At 40.9% G+C, this 9475-nt stretch overlaps 1 protein-coding gene across 1 annotated transcript in view; it reads left to right on the top strand.

Moving 5' to 3' along the window:
- LOC109820258 (E3 ubiquitin-protein ligase COP1-like) overlaps window positions 9140–9475 on the top strand; it is a 28788-nt gene continuing 28452 nt past the window's right edge. Inside the window, 2 exon segments of the mRNA XM_020386385.1 lie at window positions 9140–9456; window positions 9459–9475. The exon segment at window positions 9459–9475 is cut by the window's right edge and continues 285 nt beyond it. Coding sequence (XP_020241974.1) covers window positions 9408–9456; window positions 9459–9475 — 66 coding nt within the window. The 5' untranslated portion in view covers window positions 9140–9407.

Here is a 9475-nt window from a genome sequence, read left to right as displayed (position 1 = left end):
CGTCATACAAGGTTTGCCTGTTTGACGAGGTTCGTCCGTCATACAAGGTTCGCCTGTTTGATGAGGTTTGCTCGATCGACGAGGTTCGTCTGTCATACTAGGTTCGCCTGTTTGACGATGTTCACTCGTTCGACGAGGTTTGTTTGTCATACAAGGTTCGCCTGTTTGACAACATTCGTTTGTCAAACGAGGTTGGTTTGATTTGATGAGTCGTGACCCTCACGTTTCGTAGCAACGCGTCCATTGATTGCCTCGTATTCTAGAGTTAATGCATGCAACAGTTACAACAGCAATTAGAGCAGTTTAATGCATTGATGTTACAATCTTAATTGACATTGAGGATTGTAATAGTCACATTAATAGCTAGTGACTTTTGAGTTGGCCTTAGAGGCCTATAAATAGCGCCCTTGGGCAGCTCTTGGTGGTAGCTGAAAATCCTCTCGCGAGCGTGGAACACGAACGTTACGTGCTGAAAAACGAACGTCAATCCCGACGTTGTTGCTGTTGTGCTGCTGCTGCAAGAACTTGTGCCCTCAGGAACTTACCTTAAACCAAAAGGTTTTGAAGCGAAAGGTTCTGAGATCGAGGAGATCTTTTTCCTTGACCGAAAGGTCTTATTGATCGAGGAGATCTTGACAGTGCTGGGTTGGTGCACACCAGAGTACTGTACTGCTATTCCTGGAAGTAGTTTGGTCTTGGGATCCTTACACTGGAGTAGGCCAAATATTGCTTTAAACATAGCGTTTCACAAACACACAGCAATTAATTAAAAATTTTAAAATAACAGCACATCATCATTCATTGTTCAATTTCAGATTTAACCTCAATTTCTAACATTCTTAAAGTACTATTTCAGATCTACTAATGGATCCTACGAGGACTCTTGGAATGGACTGTCTCAATTTAGAAAACTTTGATGGATCTAATTTTAACGCATGGCGTCAAAAAGTGATTTTTGGGATGCAACTCCTAAAAATCTACTATGTGGTTTCTGAGGAGAAACCTAACTTTCAAGAAGACTTAGAGTCTAAAGGTTCTTGGGATAAAGATGATCATTTCTGCAGGAGTTATCTCCTTAACTGTCTGCATGATCATCTGGCAGATGCTTACACCAACAAGCCATCTGCAAAGGAAATATGGAATGCTCTGGAGGAGCAATACAAGGATGAGGAGAAGCTTTCCAAGTCTCACTTCATTGACAAATTTCTGGACTTTAAGTTTGAAGATGACACTGAGGTTTTGCCTCAAGTTAAAGAACTCCAAAAGCTTGTTATGAAGCTGAAGGATGAAATGATCAGTCTTTGTCAAACCTTCATTTCTGGTGCAATTGTTAACAAGCTTCCTTCATCTTTGATGTCGTTCTCCACAGACATTCGAAGAAGGAAAAGACATGTGACTTTATCTGATCTGAAAAGGTTCATTCGGATGGAGGACGAGATTCGGACTCGCACAAAAAATGAGCTCCTAGCTAAGCAGAAGGCGTCTGCTAATATGGTGGCTACTAACTCTAAGAAGGGTACTAGTTCTTCTAAGAAAAAGAAATCTTTTAACAAAAAGAAGAATCATAATCCGAAGAACATGAATGTTCAGAAGAAAGATTTTAAGAAGAGTGGCAAATGCTTCAATTGTGGAAAGCAAGGTCATTTTGCCAAAGACTGTAAAGCACCAAAGAAGGGAACAATACACAATGTTAATCAACTTGATAATTGTGTAGCTATGCTCTTTCAGGTGACAACTCCCAGCAAAGTCTCTGGTTGGTGGTTAGATACAAGTGCTACCTGTCATGTCTGCTCCAACAGAGATTTGTTCTCTTCCTATGTTGCTACCAAAGAGAACGTATCAATGGCTGATCATTCTGTGGTTCTTGTTCTTAGAACTGGGACTGTGATGCTGACTCTTTCTTTAGGGAAGACTCTCACATTGAAGGATGTGAAACATGTTCCCTCCATTGCCAAAAACTTAGTCTCTGGAAGCCTGCTGTGTGACGCTGGTATGAGGCTGGATTTCCAAGGAGGAAATACTGTGTTATCTTTTAAGAAAAGGTATTTTGGCAATGCATATCGTACTGATGGCATGTATAAGATCAGTACTATTGTACCCAACTTAGTTATAAATAAAGTATCCTCTTCTGCTTACTCCTCTGTATTATGCCACAATAGGCTAGGACATGTGAATTATAGAAAGCTGTCTAGCATAGAGAAGTTAGGATTACTTCCAAAATGTGGGGGTAACAAACCTAATAAGTGTGAAGTCTGTGCGCAAGCGAAGCTGACAAGGAAGCCATTTCCAAGTGTGACAAGGAGCACCAACCTATTGGATCTGATTCACTCAGATACTTATGATTTTAAGAGCTTCGTCATTCGAGGCGGCATGAAGTACTTCATCACTTTCATTAATGACAATTCTCGCTTCTGCTACGTCTACCTGCTGAAATCTAAAGATGAAGCCTTCAGTTAGTTCGTCAAGTTTCGGACTCGAGTGGAGAAGCAGCTTGGACTTCAGGTGAAAAGACTTAGGAGTGACAGAGGAGGAGAGTACTGATCTAAGGAGTTGGGGGCATATTTCAAGGAGCATGGAATCATTACTGAAACCACTGCTCTGTATTCTCCGCAATCTATGGAATTACAGAAAGGAAGAATCGCACGTTGACCGAGATGGTGAATTCAATGCTAATCACATCCGGCCTACCTACATGCTATTAGGGAGATGCTTTGCTGATGATAAACTAGATTCTGAACAGAGTACCCTATTCCAAAACTGATAGTACTTCTCATCAGTTATGGTTAGGATATCCAGATCCTTTGGATAGTCTCAAAGTGTGGGGGTGTCTCGCATATGTTCGAGTTCCAGATATCAGAAGGCCTAAGCTCGGACCAAAGGCAAATAGATGTGTGTTTCTTGGCTTTGCTGAAGATAGTGATGCTTGTAGGTTCCTTGATCTTGGAACCAACTCCATCATTGAAGCTTGGGATGCAGAATTCTTTGAGGATAAGTTTATCAAAGATAACAGATTATTGCTCAAAGATATAGCAGAGAATGCTAGTATGTCAGACGCACCAGAGGAGCCAGTTTCGCGAGAAACTAAAAATGTTAGTGATGAAGGAGTTACTGAACCATTTTCCAAGCGTGTCAGGAGACAGAAAGATTTTGGAGATAATTTTATCACCTATAATGTGGAAGGAGACCTACAGACTTTCCAAGAAGCAATACAGTCAACAGACGTTCTTCTGTGGAAAGAAGCTATATATGATGAGATTGATTCATTGATCCAAAATCACACATGAGAGCTGGTGGATGTACCTGAAGGTGCTAGGCCTATCAGTTGGAAGTGGATCTTCAAGAAGAAGCTTCGTCCTGATGGTACTATTAAGAAATACAAAGCAAGACTGGTGACAAAAGGATTCTCTCAGAGAGAAGGAATATATTTCTTTGACATATATGCACTAGTTTGCAGGATCACTACCATCAGAGTGCTAATCGCATGGACGGCGATAAAAATGTTCGTCATACATCAGATGGATGTGAAGACTGCCTTTCTTAATGGAGACCTCACAGAAGAGATCTATATGGAGAAACCAGAAAGACTTGATGCTCCAGCTGGTAAAGTTTGTAAACTTATTAAGTCTCTATATGGACTTAAGCAGGCGCCGAAACTCTAGCATGAGAAGTTCGATGGGGTTGTTCGCAACAATGGGTATCAAGTCAGTGAGTCTGACAAGTGCCTATACATCAAGGTCGCTGAAGGAAAGGTGGTGGTTATCTGCCTCTATGTGGATGATATGCTCATCGTCGGGAGTGATTTGGAGATAGTAACATCTACCAAGAAATTTCTATCAGCTCAGTTCAGCATGAAGGACCTTGGAAATGCGGACTTGATTCTCGGAATTAAAATCATATACTCTGAAGAGGGTATTGGATTGTCCCAATCTCATTATGTCGAGAGCATGCTAAGGAAGTATGGCTACTACGACCTGTCAGAACTGTCAGTGCCGTATGATTACAACAAGAAGCTTCGACCGAACACTGGAAGACCAGTAGAGCAGCTAAGGTACTCAAAGATAATTAGAAGTCTTATGTACACGATGAGCTACATAAGGCTAGATATAGCATTTGCTATAGGAATGCTTAGTAGGTTCACAAGTAATCCTGGAAAGCTTCACTGTGATGCTGTCCAGAGATTGATGAGATACTTGAAAGGAACTACAGGTCTGGGCCTATTCTACACTGGATATCCGGCTATAATCAAAGGCTATTCAGATGCGAGCTGGTAATAAGAACCAGATGAGTGCAGATCTACTGGAGGTTTTGTCTTCACCATGGACGGAGCTGCCGTCTCGTGGAAATCTAAGAAGCAAACTATGATTGCACAGTCATCGATGGAATCTGAGTTCTTCGTACTCTGTGTTGCAGGAGATGAAGCTGAGTGGCTCAGTTGTATTCTCCGAGATCTTCCATTGACAGAATTATAAGGCACAATTACAATCTATTGTGATAACAGGCAACGGGTGCTGTGGCAGCGAGCTCGTTGTTCAATGGAAAGAAGCGGACCATTCATCTGAAGCATGGCTATTTGAGAGAACTCATTTGCCAAGGAGTCATCTCGGTGATTGACGTTCGGTCTTCAGAGAATGTGGCTGATCCTTTGACTAAAGGTCTGAAAAAGGACATAATCGAAAGGACGTCTGCTGCAATGGGTCTTAAAAATTTGTGAGTCTTACAAATACTTACCATGTTCATCCAATTATTAGTTCAAAGCTTATGCTACTAATAATAAAGATAACTGGTTTAAAAGTCAAGTAAGATTTGTAAAGTTTGGTGAGTCTTACAAATACTTACCATTTCGTCAAGTTATTAGTTCAAAGCTTACGCTACTAATGACAAGATGATTGGTTCAAAAGTCAAGTAAGATTTACAAGTGAAATCCTATCATGTAAAGAGGTTAGCTTTTAAGCCTTAATGGGTCCAAAGCATTTCGGATGCGGGATGTTGGATAGGTAACATGCCTAAAGGACTCACCGATAATCCTATCATGTAAAGGGACTGGCTATTAAGCCTTAATGGGTCTAAAGCATTTTGGATGCGGGGTGTTAGATAAGAAACACGCCTAAAGGACTCACGTAGAATCCTATCATGAGAGAGGTTGACTCTTAAGCCTTAATGAGTTCAAAGCATTTCAGATGCGGGATGTTTGATAGGAAACATGCCTAAAGAACTCACCTATGCCTGGGTGGAGATTTGGCCGTCTCCTATGGTGTCTTATGGAAAGATACCTAGAGCCCTAGCAGAAACCAGGACTAGCACAGGGCCATAAATGTGCAAAGGCAAAGGCAAGTATGGTTCAAAGTGAAAACTACCACAGATAAGTTTGATCTTGTGTGATCGCTAGATTTTAGACATGTGCTGGTTCAAGTCTCTACGACACCATGCATCTATCTTCTATTTAGTTGGTCTAAAGGAGATTCAAGTCCTTACGCCATCTACCTTATGCACAACGATTGAAACGACGACACCATATCACAACACTAGTTTAAAAACTTGTGGGGGATTGTTGGATTTTTTGGTCAAAACTGCTTTCCAAAATGAGTTTTCAAACTATATATATATATTAACTACAAGTACTTTTCATAAATACTTAGTAGCCTAGTGGAAAGTTTATGTTTTGGTATTTCAAAAGGTCCCTTGTTCGAGGCTTGCCAACGGTAAGCCGAGAAGTGTTTTATTTGAATTAATCCCTCATAAGTTCTAGTGGGTCGTGGGTCGTGGGTCGTGGGCCGTGGGCCGTAGGCCAGGGATCGGGGCTAATCGGGCTGAGGCGCTAAGTGGTGCTTTGTTAGGCACACTTTGCACTTCGCACGGAGGCATCGGGGCGAGGTGGCACTGTTTGGCGTCACGGAGGTTACCTCGCAAGTTGCTTCGCAGCATGCGGACGAGCTACGTATTTGCACGAGGGTGACCTTAGCGTTCTCGTAGTTTGACAAGGTTCGCTCGTTCGACGAGGTTCATCTGTCATACGAGGTTCGCTTGTTTGACGATGTTCATTCGTTCGACAAGGTTCGTTTATCATATGAGGTTCGCTTGTTTGACGAGATTCGTCTGTCATACGAGGTTCGCCTGTTTGACGAGGTTCGCTCGATCGACGAGGTTCATCTGTCATACGAGGTTCGCCTATTTGACGATGTTCACTCGTTCGACGAGGTTCGTTTGTCATACGAGGTTCGCCTGTTTGACGACGTTCATTTGTCAAACGAGGTTCGTCTGGTTTGATGAGTCGTGACCCTCGCGTTTCGTAGCAACGCGTCCATTGATTGCCTCGTATTCTAGAGTTAATGCGTGCAGCAGTTACAACAATAATTAGAGCAATTTAATACATTGATGTTACAATCTTAATTGACATTGAGAATTATAACAGTCACATTAATTGCTAGTGATTCTTGAGCTGGCCTTAGAGGCCTATAAATAGCGCCCTTGGGCAGCTCTTGGTGGTAGCTGAAAATCCTCTCGCGAGAGTGGAACACGAACGTCGCGTGCTGGAAAACGAACATCAATCCCGACGTTGTTGCTGTTGTGCTGCTGCTGCAGGAACTTGTGCCCTCAGGAACTTGCCTTAAACCGAAAGGTTTTGAACCGAAAGGTTCTGAGATCGAGGAGATTTTTTTCCTTGACTGAAAGGTCTTATAGATCGAGGAGATCTTGGCAGTACTGGGTTGGTGCACACCAGAGTACTGTACTGCTGTTCCTGGAAGCAGTTTGGCCTTGGGATCCTTACACCGGAGTAGGCCAAATATTGCTTTAAGCATAGTGTTTCACAAACGCATAGCAGTTAATTAAAAAATTTAAAATAACAGCACATCATCCTTCACTGTTCAATTTCAGATTTAACCTCAATTTCCAACACTTATCCCCCGCTGACTATTGTTGTCTTTGTAGAGGAGAAAAGATAATTTTACCTTCAATGAATAGTCTCATATTGCCTAGTGAGATGAATAGTTGAAAATTCAAATTGCTTGTCCTCTCTATGGGCTTTGATGATCCCTAGAAAGGGAGTGTTTTGGCCTTTCATTTGTTTGGACTTTGGCTAACTCACACACGCGCGCGCACGACCAGCCTCGCCGCAACGCACGCGCCCCTCCGCACGCCACGCGCGCGCACGTCCACGCTCCGCCGCAACGCGTACGCCCGCTCCGCACCGGCACGCTCGCACACGATTTTGTTTTCAAACTTATTTTACACGTGTTTACTTGGTTTCCTTTGACCCGAAATTTGTAACGGGCTAGATCGTGCGCACGTGCATAACGGATGCACGTACTTTGCGTAACGGATGCGTGAGTTCAGCGAGGGTTACGTTATCCAAGCCCTATATATATCGCCTTACTCAGCTTGGGGAAAACACAGAATAACAAAGCTCTTCTCTCTTCTGTTTTCCAAAGAAAATTGTTCTCTCGTATTTTTTTATTTCGAGCAACCTTCTTCATCTGAGCAGAAGCTCTGCACTCTCGCCCGAGTTCAGAGGCCGACCGATTCCGGTGGTTTATACCGCTAGGGGAGAGGGGATCATCTGCGCCAGGGCGATAGGCGAGTCCTTAATCTTCTAGGGCTGTGTTTACACGACCGCTCCCGATCAGACCAGATTTTAATGTTTCTTTTATTTCGGATTTTTGCATGCTACAACCTTATTTGAAATTTTTTAACAATTATTTTAGTAATATCTTACACCCAAAAACTCATTATTTGAGAAGAATATTGCTTTAGATAATTCTCCTATTTCTTATGCCCATAGATGTAAAGTGATATTACTATAATCGAGGGTTAAACATAGTACAAAAGGTGTGACTGAAAATCGATAAACTTTCAGAAAATTGGTCGATTTTCAAAATTTTTGCATTGCTTTGTTAAATATCTGGGATCACAAAATTGTTTTGTAACCTGTAATTGATAGTTGAGTGTGCTTGTAACTCATAATTTTAAAAAACATACGACTTTCAAAGATTTTGTTATCTATATACTATTACTAAAAGTTGTTACCCCTCAATTCGCCACTTGGCAAAAATGCCACTTGGCAAAAATGACCCATACCATTTTAAACAACACTTGGTAAACATATCAATTGCTATCTTCTTGCAAGTGCCAAGTTTCTACAAAAGTTCTCAATATTAAATTTGAAATAAAAAATAAAAAATAAAAAGTTCTCCTTGAGATTTGAACAAACTCTCCCTGTCTTTTCAATTTTCCAAACAAGATGTTTCGTAAACTGTTTGAACTGTTTGTATTTTTTTGCTATATTATTTTTTGTATATTAAATAAATCCGTGCATCGCACTGGCCTGAAACTAATTTTTGACAATAGATGTTACCTTGGTGGATTTTAGTATAAAATATTAAAATTAATCTTTTTTGAAATGGGCACGGTTAAAATACACACAGCATGCAAAGTGCACACACTTGTAAAAAGTACATATATATTTTCTCATCTATATTGTAAATCCAAACAGTACTCATTATCTATACGTCATCAACTTAGCGGATAAAAAAATCACATGATTTGAAAATTTATATCGTATAATATATAATATAAGCGACTCAAAAAGACGGCTATAAAACATTCGTTTATAGATCATTACGTAACGCATAGACTTTAGGAATATTAAATTTATATTATTTTTTTATATCTCCATAAACTTTGAAAGAAGAAATTTTCAAAACCGATCCAAATTATGTTTTTATTTTTAAAACCGACTCACTTTTTATTTATTTATCAAAATCGACTCATTTTTTGTCACGTCAGCTTAATCTTATTTCCTAATTAGTCGGGGTTGCCAACCCCGACTATTTAGGACAGCAAAAATCGGATTTAAGGCTTCTAATTATGGTTTAACAATCTCCGACTGTTTAAGAATAAGATTCAGCTGACGTGATAAAAAGTAGGTCGATTTTGATAAAAAAAAAATCGGTTTTAAAAATAAAAACATGATTTAGATCGATTTTGAAAATTTCTTTCAATTTTGAGATGCATGTGTCGCCATGAAAGGCATAGGTCATTAACATCAATGACCGAGCATGTACTTTGGCACGCCTATAAAATTTAAGCCGTGCCTGTTAAAAATATCTCCTTTTTAAGCTGGAGAGCAAACGCGGATAATATCAGATACTCTTCGGCTTTATGGCCCAAAAAAGGAACGAAAGGACTGGAGAGCGAAAGCGCAGCTGCCTCGCCTCAAATGCTACCAGCACCCCCCCGATCTTCGTCCTCCACCCACTTCTCTCTCCGCCCTTCGCAAAAAATTTTTAAAAAAAAATGCCTCAACGTGTTCAATTCCCACCCATAGAAAGCCCTAGATAAGGAAGGAGAAACAAAAAAAATATCCCCCAATCTCCGAACCCTAACCTACTCAAGCTACATCCAAAATCATCATGGCCGACACGTCGACAGGCGCTCTCGTCCCCTCGGTGGTGAAACCAGAGGCCCCACGACCATCGGC

The sequence above is a fragment of the Asparagus officinalis genome, chromosome 8 (genome assembly GCF_001876935.1).
Source record: "Asparagus officinalis chromosome 8, Aspof.V1, whole genome shotgun sequence".
Taxonomy (NCBI): Eukaryota; Viridiplantae; Streptophyta; class Magnoliopsida; order Asparagales; family Asparagaceae; genus Asparagus; species Asparagus officinalis.
The sequence above is the reverse complement of the archived record's forward strand: the minus strand, read 5'-3'. Positions and strand labels throughout refer to the sequence as shown.